Source organism: Colletotrichum acutatum (assembly GCF_030867785.1).
Source record: "Colletotrichum acutatum strain CBS 112980 chromosome Unknown BDZ83scaffold_80, whole genome shotgun sequence".
Classification (NCBI taxonomy): domain Eukaryota; kingdom Fungi; phylum Ascomycota; class Sordariomycetes; order Glomerellales; family Glomerellaceae; genus Colletotrichum; species Colletotrichum acutatum.
The window spans coordinates 181,959-193,389 of NW_026849074.1; the positions used below are offsets into that span (position 1 = coordinate 181,959).

Sequence of the window (11,431 nt, forward strand, 5' to 3'; positions counted from 1 at the left end):
TGTCTGACGATTACTTGACGAAATGGAAAAGGGGGAGACGTTGGAGACTGATAGCGCCGCGATGTGGTTCCCAGGTCCAGTGAGTGAAAACCCACATAAAACACCCTTGGGCAAGATACATTTGAGAGCCTTTGCCAATAAGGTCGCAACTCATTCCGACAGCTGCAGGACGAGGCAGCTCGGCCAATATGGTACGGGCATTGCTCTTGACGACCAGTGAGGTTAGGAAGATGATTAGAAAAGCTGAAATTGGGACGGTGTATAGATGTATATGACGTTTTCAACTGTATCCCACTTCCATAACACGCTACAAGTACATTCTCTTCCCACCGCGTCGGGTGTAAGAAAAAGATCTCTATCAGTCTCCTCAGTTTGGTGATGATGAATATTTCGTTCTCATGTTCTCCACCAAAATCCACGGGGTCTCCCAAGGCGTCTCCGTCTATTTCTTCCTCACAAGTACAGCAACTCACAGAACAAGTCTGCCAGGCTCCTCCTCCAAAATCACCTTGACCCTCTCCAAGAACACCTTGGCGCGCTTCTCATCGCCCTGCGGCACCGTCACGGTGAACAGGTTGCTTCCCGACGACATGCCAGGGGTGTGGTGAGCAGCGACCGGCTTCTTAGCGGGGACAGCCTTCTTGGCGGGCGCGGCGAGGAAATCGATAATATCAGCCGAGGACGATCTCTTGGACGCGCGGGGCGCCAGGAGCGAAGACTCGGGCAGGGCGGAGATCTGGGGCAGGTAGTATCCGCGCGAGCCGCGGGGCGCCAGCTTGTCGAGGCCGAGGACCTGGTTGAAGAGCTCGTCGGTGGTGGCCTTGCGGGCCGAGGGGGGCAGGTCGTCGTTGGCGACCTCGGCGGCGCGGGCGACAAAGGTGGAGACGGGCATGAATACGCCGAGGGTGGACTGGATGCGCTTCTGGGCCTCGAGGACCTTTGCGAGGGAAATGGGGAGGGCGACCTCAGAGTCGACGGGGGCGGCGGGCGCGGGGGCTGCCTCGACCTTCTTGGGAGCGGGGGCCTCCTTCTTGGGCGCGACCTTGATGTTGCTCAGGTCGAGGTGGGACATCTTGACGGCGCGGTCCATGATCTTGGAGGGGGTTTCAGCGTTGATGGTGCCGAGGTAGGCGAGGACGTCGCCCTTGAGGAGGCGGCCGTTGGGGCCCGTGGGCTCGATCTGGTTGACGGCGTCCTTGTCGAGGCCGTGGCCATTGACGAGAGCCTGGACGGAGGGGAGGAGGGGGTATCGCTGCTCGCGGGCCTTGGATCCGGAGGTCTTGGCCGCGCCGCCCTTTTGCTGCGATGGGGCCGATGACGCCGCGGGGCCGTCGCTCTTGGGCGCCGGCTTCTCGGCGGCGGGAGCGGGCTTCGAGGAGGAGGAGGTGTTGTCTTCGGCGGGAACCTCGAGAGAGGAGAGGTCGTCACCGGGCTCGGCGATGACGGCGATACGGGTGCCGACCTGGACGGCCTTGGCGCCGTCGCCGGTGGTGATCTTGAACATGACGCCGTCGTCCTGGGCCTCGACGTCCATGGTGGCCTTATCCGTCTCGATCTCGAGGAGCACGTCGCCGGCGGAGAATGACTCGCCCTCCTTGACCTTCCAGCTGGCGATGCTGCCCTCCGTCATGGTCGGGGAGAGGGCGGGCATGGAGAAGTTCTGGGCCGCAAGGCATCGTGCTGAAGTCCGGAAGCCTGTTTATGGGGGTCCGAAGAGTGGTCAGCTCCGGTTTTGTCTCGCGGTTTCACGTCGTTGCAGAGGGACAGCAAAAGGGTATATCTGCTGACAGCTACAGCATCTCTGAGAGGGGACGGAGTGATCTACGGACCTCGAGCTGTGGACTCTGCCGGTATTCTCCGGCCAGCAACCCTCGCAGAAAGACGAGCCGCCGTCGCAAGGGAAGCCATCTTTACAGTTTACGGAAACCGTTCGTCGGAGCCGGAGCTTTATTCGGGGATGCGTAGGGAGCGGAGCGGGTTCGGATCGGTGCAATTGAGGGAGAAGTTCCTAAGGGAAAAAAAACCTCCTCAATTGATTTTCCGTAGTCGGACCACAAGACAAGAGGGCGTAGGCAACTCGGTCTTCGGAGGCGGACGGAGGATGGTGGACAAGGTAGGAAAAAAAGAAGAGGAAATCGCCAAAGTGGGTTGAAGGAAGGCTTGTCCGTTCGGGTGTGGTCGGTGTCGGTGGTCGAAAAAGCGAACCCGGGGCGGCGCCTTGTGCTCTCTGCGTCTCTTTCTCTCGCGCAAGGATAAAATTGTCGAGCTCCGTTGGGTGAGCTTCCTCTAGCGCCAGCAATCATGGACCTGTTGGGGTGGGACCGGCCTGGGCCTGGTGTGGCTTATCGCCGAATTTTGGCGGCGGACGGGGGACGCTGGGCAAGCACGGACCAAGGAAATGCCGCCAATTTGTTGGTCTCATTGGCCCCTTCCTCGCCCGTTAGATCGGATGACAACCAAAAAGTACGTACTCGCTTTTTGAGCGGTTTTGAGCATCTGTGGCGCCTTATCGTTGCGCCGCTCTCCGACCGCACTTCACCTTACAGCACGGGCAGGCAAGGACAAAAAAAAAAGTCCCCTGCTGCAGATTGGACGTCGCATTTCGATAGTGGAGACACATCCTACCCCTGTCGTAGAGATGTCTGATGCTCCACAGAAACTTTTCTGGATAGCTTCAATTTCCACGTACGATATCACGAGTGTTTGACGGATTTCTGACGGGACCCATTGAGCCACAGCCACCACGGCGCAAACCTCTACGGCCATCTGTTTCTATCTTTCTGTGTCATTGGATTCATTTCCTAGGTCGTCTGTCACCAGCATTAGCAATCCGCAACCATGGCAGCCTCCTCGAGAGGCATGAGCCTCTACCTCTGCCTCGTCTCCCGACCCGGCCCCCTCTACGCGACGACGACAGCAGCAACGGCAACGACACAACCCCTCCTCTCCCGCCGACTCTTCAGCTCCCTGAACCCCCTCCGATACGCCGCAAAACCCTCGCGCACGACAACGATCCCAAGCAACCTTACCCGCAGCGCCGTCTCCAAACCTCCTCCTCCTCCTCCTTCGAAGTCTCCCCTCCCATCAACATCACCAAAGACGACAACGAACCCCGCGACGCCAGCACCAGGCACCGGCGCCGCAGCCGGCTCAGCCTACGCCCTCGCAACAACCCTCGCCCAGCGCCCCCAACCAACGGTCCTCTACGAAGCCGCCTCCCACCTCTGGATGAAGGTCTCAGCCTGGTCCGCCGCCACAATGTTCTACTCCTACGCCGGCATAAACTACTATTTCACCCTCCTCGACCCCCCTCCCGACCTCGCCGCCTGGGTTCCGCACGCCTTCGCCTTCATCTGCGTCGCCACCGCCGGCTTCGGCTCCTACTTCCTCTTCAACGCCCGCAACATCGTCAAGATCATCCGCGCCGTGCCAACGGCTTCCCTCTTGAAGTCCGCGGGCGGGAAGTCCGCCGCCAGTGTGCTGCCCCTAGGCGTGTCCAGCGCAAAAGCAACTCCCGTCGTACTCGAAATCACATGCGAGCGCATCCTCCCGGGAACCCCCAAAAAGTTCCTCCTCGTGCCGGACCAGGTCACCATCCCAACCCGGATCTACTCGCCCCTCGTAACGCCCACGCCCGCCATGGAGAGGGCCGCCGCGCGGCAGAGGCAGGTGCAGGCAAGAGCCGACTGGGAGTACGACAAGGGACACCTCATGACGACGCCGTTCCGGCACGCGAGCAAAGGATTTAAGGCGGTGTGGTACGGCGTCCGGCGGGCCATCACCAAGGAAGGGTTCATGAGGATGGAGGCCGGCGGGGAGAAGCTCAAGCTGGACGTCTCTACGGGCTGGGCGTTGGATGATGGACGGGCTATTGATCGTCTTGTCAAGATTGGGGCGTGAAATGTGTGAAAGTGTATGTGTGTGTGATTGACGGGTTTGTGGATGAGGGAAGAGTTGGCATCTGCCCTGAGAGGGAGGTTAGCTGCTCTCGTATCTTGGAGCGAGGTTGTACAATACTGTATCATGATTGAATCCCAATGTAGACGAGATTCTAGCAGAGGAAAATGTTCAAAATGGTGGATGGAGATGTCTCCATGAACAAGATAGCCAAGAGAAAACTAGACAAAACTGATATCTCAAACATTCACAATAGATGCTGGACCAGTGTCGCGCGGTAACTTACCTTTGCCATTCAGAGAGCCGTGCGCCCACGACTTCATAGTGACACCATCTTCACATCCCACGAGCCTCGCCGTGTCATGCCCTCAGCGCAGACGTGGTGTGTCACTCAGCAAGATCCAGCCAGAATCGAAGAGGAGGACCACCCTGCCTTGAGACGGCGAGACTCATCCCGCCCGGCGCCATTGTTCCCCTCCAAAGCCGACTCGCAACGTTAATGTCATCAACAACAAGTTTCGAAATCTCTTCAAATCACATGGAACCCAGAGAGGCGCTGTTGGCGCATATTGCTGGCCAACCCCGCCAACGTACCCATCCGTATCCGCAGCATCCTCCCCATGGTGCAGAAGTAAGAAATCGTCAATAACATCGTCGATCCTCCGCAACCACGCTCCTTCTCTCAACCGGGCCCAGACCGACAGAGTGTAAGCAGCCCTATAGAGCTCCCCTCTCGAAACCCGTAAAACGCATCTCGATCCAACACAACTCGTGGGCCTGACACAGCAAGAAACGCAACTGCCTTGGTTCCAGCGAGGCGTACGTGCATCCTGAGGGGCCAAGTCAACATCTTCACCAGACCGCCCCTTACAGCCTGACCGTTACCCCTCCGTGTGTCTCAGAGTGCCGCTTCACTTGAAGAAAAGAGTGCTTTCTGATATTCACGGCGTACAGAACGGGAGGGGTAGGAGGCCATGGGCACAGATCGGCCTAGTGCCCCTGATCGGCCCTCTCTGGTGTTCCTGATGATCGGACATACTAGGACGACCCAATTCTATGTTTGGCAACCGAGTGTGTCTCGCCTTGTCCTTGTCCTATATGGCGTGCATCGGAAGATGAGAAAGTAGTGTGTACACACGGTCTCTCGACGCCTCGACCTCGCGGAGTCGACTCCGACCCAACCGCCGCGGCGGGCATTTTCCCTGATGTCCATGGTTCCGGGCCCAGAAGATGGATGGCATTTGTGGGAATTCCGGGAGCTGGAAGCAATCGTGAGGTCCTTGGGGCGGGATACGTGGACTGTGGACTGAGCCAACGGCTAGCGCCTGCCAAAAAGCAGGATGTCACGGTAGGTGCAGATCGAGCAAACGCCTAGGGAATCGCATCGCGAACCACCGACAGCGTGGTTGTTCGGCGGTGGTGGCTGGGGTGAAGCCTGTGTAAGTGCTGTCCGTGTAAGTGGCCGGCGGTTGCAAAGAAGTCCGACGAAGGAAAAACAAAACTTCCAGAAAAAAAGTTGGCTGGCAAGGCTGGTGCTGGCTTAGTTGGCGGCTAACAAGTCCCACTTGGCAAGGTGGAATAGTGTGTGTATAAATCGGCTGGCGGGCGATCTATAGCGGTCAGTCAGCCTCAGAGTTTACGGGGGCGAAACGAGGCTATCCCTGCCTGCCAGAAGCCACGTCGAACCTTCGACGGCTGATCAACAGACATTTTCCAAATGGCGTAGTGAGGGGCAACTGAAGAAATGCGAGATCTTCCCTCTTCCCCTCTGGCGAGCTGCTGAGCGTTCGTCCTGTCCCAGAGAAGGACCTGTCGATCGCCTCATCTCCAGGTATAGAGAGGGGGAGTTGCAGTAGGCGGGGTACAGACCTCGGGTGAGGCCATTCCCAGGAACCAGTAGAGAGGTCACAAAGTGGTGAAGTAGAGAATACACTGCCGGGCGCTTGCTGAGCGGTGTGATGGTAAGCGGCTTTCTCACCGTGCGGGATTGGTTGCGACGAATGGGTTCCGACATTTGCCTCCGCTGCCGGACGGAGGATTGGAGTACAGTAGATGTCGTGGGCTTCGGTGGTTCGGTCTGGCGGCCACCTCACGCTCAGGAATTATCCTTCGTTCCACCCCGCCTTTCAAACGATGCCGTCATCATCCCTTGGGTTGGTCGTCCAACAATGGCCAGGGTTGAGCGATAATGCGTGATGTTGGCTGATGGGGGGTCCTAGTCTCCACTGAACGGAGTGGAACGACTCATGCCCCATATCACTCTGATTGTTGGTATCGCTATATCGCATCGCACAGCGTAGCGGGGCCTACGCCGGCGGCAGACCGAACTCGGGCAATGGCTGGCCGTTGTAAACAGGAGGAACATGCAGCAGGGCTCGATCGCATTCTCCACCGGCCGAGATGGCGGCTCCGGACGCCGACATGAAGGCCACCGAGTGCCTGATTCCGGGCGCCTGCATGCAATGAGCGTGTGCTCTCTGCCCCTTCAAAGAATAAGAAGCACGAGGGCAAGTCGTCTGCGACTATTCCGTTATTCAAAGAGAATGAGAAACTCTTAGGTGGGTTGCACCGCATTCCGAGGCAACACTGAAGTCGTACAAAAAGTACGGATGGCATTTGCGGTGTGGGAAATTGCAAAGACTCAATGAGGGTCCCTCGAGCCTCTGCCCCAAGTCTGAGTACCAGGTATGCCCCGAAGTTGACTGGCGCATGTCTGCGGGTAAGCGTAGGGAATGTGTCAAGCATGAAGCGATGGATGAGGTCTCCCCGCGATCCTCCATCATAGCATGACGCCCGTCATGGCTGGTGGCTGTAGAGGCGTCAGATCATCAGCTCATGATGGTTCGAAGGCAATTCATACGATGCCCGCAAAAAAGAAACAAAAAAACCCACGGTTGCAAATTGGGTCCTCGACTACCTGGTTGTTGACGTGCGAGAGCGGAGGCCGTAGCAGAGGATAGCGCGAGAGACAAGGTCCGGGGTCTGACAGGAGCCTAACAGGCAGTAGTGTACTCATCGTGTTAGTGTAGTGTAATTATTATGTGGTGCAGACTCCCGAGATGAGCAAATCTCTACCTTAGCGTGGGGGGAAGGGAATGAGCGGTCTTCCGATAGATAGCATTCGACAGCAGCCCCGTCCGGATACTCAATAAACGCTGCGGCCTTGTTCGATAAGAAAGCTGAAAGTGTGGCATCTTGAATGGAGCTGCTGCGAGTGTGCTGCCGGCAGTGCAAAGACAAGAGGAACGCAGCCTCTAAACCTCCATCATACCTCAACCGAGTAAAGGTTAAAGATGGCGTATACCGTACCTTTCTCGGTACATGCGCCGACAAGTGTCTGCATGAGGCAAGGCCTTGTACGGAGTATCTGTACAGTAACTGGTGGCATGGGATGAATTGAGGCTTCATAATGGACCCCGTTCAACAGGGACTCAAGAGGCTCCGCCGAGTTTCGCTTCCATGCCGGCCGCCATGAGATCAGATGGAAGTTGGACCGGGAACCTGCCAAACAAGGTAGGCGACGCTTGAGGGCGTCTATTTGCGGTCCAAGGACAGGGAGAAAGCGGGAGAATGAGAATGCGTACTCGGGTTGCGTGGTGCAGGCGGGAATGGCGTTTGGTTGGCCGCAGCCAACGGTCATCGCCAATTCCCCACGAGATCGAGGGGCAGCACCAGGGGTCCGAATCAATGCCCCTCCTTTTCTTGCACCAGACCGCAGCTGCGCGCAGAGATAGGTAGAGACACAGACAGCCCGTGATGGTGTGTACACTTGACCGTGGCACTGCTCGTCATGAGCCGCCAACAGCACGAGCACAGACCATCACGACCCTAATGTAAGTCGGGGTTTGAAGTCAAGGTTGAAGTCGACAGTCGAGAAGTCAACTGGTTCGAGCAATCCCAGCTACTTGCTCTAAGACGTACTGGGAATAGCGTCATTCCTCCACTGCCTTCCTAGTGGAACAAGGCCTGTTGACCACCCCGGTCGTCCTCCAGTCGTGCGTCTCTGAGAATCCACTCTTTACAGTCTTTCTCGCATAAAACAAAAAAAGGTGTGTGAGCCTGCAGGAAAAAGAGAATTTTCGCGACGGAGCGGTGAGCGAGCAATCGGCGTATCGCCTCCCTGTAGTCTCTCTCCCCCCTGATGAGACGACAAATGTGCATTCCTCGCCTCCCATAAGCGGCTGCATCTTCAAATCATGTGCCTTAACTCTACTGTCCCGTATCAGCGGTTGAGTTCCAGCTCTCGGCGAGCTCGGTAAGGACCGTAAGATAGACGGCGCATTCTTGGAGGATCTTCAGGGTTCAAGCAGCCGTGTTTTTTGCACCCTAGATCTGAATCGAACCTTGCTGCGAGAGTAGCGCCGTTGTTAATATCCGGATCCGTAGTACGGTAATAGCGAAATTCCCATCTTTTACGTCTGAGAAAGAGAACACAAGTGAGGGTCCCGGTGCGTGGTCGCCAATCTTGGCGTATAAACAAACGTCAGGCTTCAGGTGAAGTCGTGGATCCTGCTGCAGCTTATACAAATCAGCTTTGCTAGTGTAAATGGCAAAGTTGCAGTAGTGCTGTGGTGGCGTGAACGACACCTCAGACGTAGTATAGCTATGTGAAGCTATGCTCATCCGGCCATCCGTTCAGAGTTCCCTGGCGAAAGGCAAGCCACTTCTTCCCGGCTTGTATGAGGAACTCGTCAACAACCAAGGCAAGCCAGTCTTCTCTAGCTGAGCAGCGGGGGCCTTGGTTCGTCGGGGTCCCCTTTGCAGTCGACACGTCAAGTTTCCAAGCTGCAAGACTCGGTCACTTATGGAACCTCTTTGGTAGCCCAGGTCCGGTGAGATCGACGGCTGTTCGGCAGTCCACCGCTCAACGGTGAGTATCAAAAGAACGACTCACGGTGTCAAACGTGAATCGCACAGCTGGACGATCTCTCTTGGCTGGCGAGTCAGCGGTCCTCCCGCCCCCGGTCCCCAGACTCACAGACTCTCCAGCCTCGCATGTCCGGCACATCATTGGTGGGCGGCTCCATTGCACCATCGATGGGCTCACATGCTCGTAGCGGCGCCGCTCATCCCTAGTCCACTAGCGACGCTCCCTTGGCATCGGAACCCGTTCCAACTTCCAAGGCATCTGCGAATTCGGTGGTTGGCCGTCGTTGTCCATTATTCTCGGCTCGGACTCAACGACATAATATCACAACCTCGTTCACGATCAAAGGTGGTTTCTCCCCGTCTCCAGGCCTGGACCCTCGGATAAGACCAGACACCCCGATTGGGATGCGGAGAAAAATGTCTGAATGTCAAATGATTTCGACGCCTGCAGGTCAAAAGTCGCGGACGTCGTAGGCGGCCTGGTTCGGTCTGGCCCATGTTTCACTGATATGAACGAACCAACATCGAATGAGGAAACGGCATCTGCCCTCCATCATGTCTTTTAGGCCCGAGATGGTGCTGTAGTGTAGTCTGGTAGTGCACCGCCTGCATCCTCCCACCGCCCTTCTCAGTGCAGCGAACCACACCAAACAAGAGCCATCCCTGAGACCGAGCCTCAAGTGCCTGATGATCGCTTCTCTCGTGCCTGGGTCAGCGCAGACGCCAGAATTTCCGTAGTCGTCTGAAATATGGGACTGACTCGCTTTACAGCGATTGCGCCTTTCCGGCCTCGCCCTTATTCCGGTACCAGGTCTCAGATATCTGAGACCGCCAGACGAACCGCCGTTCGTGGCGGCAGGAAAAGGGTTGGGTAACGAACCCCAACGACTAGCTATCAGTGTCGGTGGCTCGAAGGACGTCGCGGCACCGTCCAGCCACGCCCACATGATGAATATTCTGGTTCATTACCGCTCCCGCGCGGGGCACATGGCACTGAGGCTGACCCCGCCAGACGACGACACCTGAGAATGCGACGGGGCAAAGGTTCAGTGTGATCAAAAAAATGGTGTTCAGCGTTGCAACCAATACGCGAGACACGGAAGAACAGTGGTATTGTTCATCTTTGCCCGTTCCTCGTTTGCCTCATTCTAGGACATTCCGATGAACAGCGGAGAAGCGGTGAAGAGCAACGACGACATGAAGGCGCAAAGAAATGTGTTGCAGAGTGTGAGAGATTCGTCGCGCATGGTGGTAGTCTACGGAGTGAAAATGAGGGGCTGCGCGGCATCGCATCGAGCGAGTGGTAGGGCAGGGGAAGCGGACAGATTGGCGATTGGCGGTTGGAGGTAGGCGAGATTCAATAGGTATTCGTCGCCGTCAATCCACCCATTGTACGTGCAGGAAAAGTAAGCTGAGGGTGTAGTGTAGGTAGTGTATCCCGCGTACACCAAAGTTGGCATGTATCGTCTACCTCTGAGCGACAGATGTAGTGTGCACACACACTTCCGCCGCTGCAAGCACCCGCGCAAGATGGTCGGCCGTGCACTCCGCCGGCTGACCGACATTATTGCAACGGTCCCGGTCGACAAAGTCCTAGGCGGTATCCGTAGTGCCGCCGTACGATTCCTCCGTCGAGGCTGTCGTGAATCTGATTGTAAAATGCAGCTATTCGCAAAATGAGGCTGTTTGACGATGGAGTCCTCGTCCCTGATATCCACAATGATGAATGCCGAGCGGGTGCGGTTATGTAACAGCGCGTCAGCATCCCGGCTCATGGGAGAGAGTCTAGAGAGAGCGCATCAGTAGCGACCAAACGTCGAGCCGCGGCGTGAAAGAGCATGCGTCATGACAGAGTTGAAGCATAGCATCGGGGCCGTGGACGTGGGACGATGGAATAGAGGCCCGGCGTATGGAGCGAAAGAGAGGGCCCCAAGACGACATGGGTTGTTGGTTGGTAGAGTGGACGATGTGGTGCTGCACGTCGGTGCACGATGATATTTCACGCGCGTCTGCCACGATGTAAATGTCCCACGGGGACGGCGGGCGTGGTCTCCTCTGGCCGGTTTACTCTCTCTGCCTTGCCCGCGCCTGCGCATTAGACGGAGGGGAGCAGCATGATGGTGGTGAAGACTGAACCAGGTGTGTCCCCGAAGAGGAATAGACTGCTGGCACTTGGGGATGCCATCCACAATTCGGCGTCTTCCCTTTCAGATTGGCAGCCAGGCGGAAGAAAAGAAGGGTGAAGTGGGGGTAAGGTTGTGAAGAATGACTGTGGGAGGGATCGCCTGGTGGAGGGTCGTTGGCTTTCTGCAGGGATGAAGGGCGGAGAGTCAGAGGCAGGATGACATGCCCTCGCATCGTCGACGAGGTTTGTTGCGAAGTTGCGCTGTGGTGCTTTGGCTGTATTCCCAATCAGGAGGCATCGCGGCCCCTCGAGCTGGTGGAGTTATGACATAATTGATGCTCCGTTTCCGCCCAGGATGCAGCTACAAACCTTGCTCGGATTGGCTCCGTGTTGGCGGAACGCGTTCTTTGATACTTCAGACCCCGTCTTCATCCTGCTTGATTCGATTCTCTGGTATGTGATATGTGCTGGAAGAAAATGTGCGTTACCGACCTATTGCATGCATGTAGCAAAAAAAGGTGGGAGGAAACAAGGTGATGT

At 56.8% G+C, this 11,431-nt stretch overlaps 2 protein-coding genes across 2 annotated transcripts; one reads left to right on the top strand and one right to left on the bottom strand.

Moving 5' to 3' along the window:
• Positions 1-345: 345 nt before the first annotated feature.
• On the bottom strand, positions 346-1,781 carry BDZ83DRAFT_428964 (biotin-requiring enzyme). The gene has a single exon (XM_060503034.1). The coding sequence runs from the start codon at positions 1,649-1,651 to the stop codon at positions 470-472; it is 1,182 nt and encodes a 393-aa protein (XP_060362465.1). The 5' UTR covers positions 1,652-1,781; the 3' UTR covers positions 346-469.
• Positions 1,782-2,838: 1,057 nt separating this feature from the next.
• On the top strand, positions 2,839-3,900 carry BDZ83DRAFT_583181 (uncharacterized protein; the record flags this gene model as incomplete). The annotated part of the gene is made up of 1 exon (XM_060505625.1): positions 2,839-3,900. One exon carries the CDS (start codon positions 2,839-2,841, stop codon positions 3,898-3,900), a length of 1,062 nt encoding a protein of 353 aa, XP_060362466.1.
• Between the last annotated feature and the right edge of the window lie 7,531 nt (positions 3,901-11,431).

What these genes read in the sequence shown, in the direction of transcription:
- BDZ83DRAFT_428964 (XM_060503034.1), bottom strand. Translation starts at nt 1,651, where the DNA reads ATGCCCGCCCTCTCCCCGACCATGACGGAGGGCAGCATCGCCAGCTGG.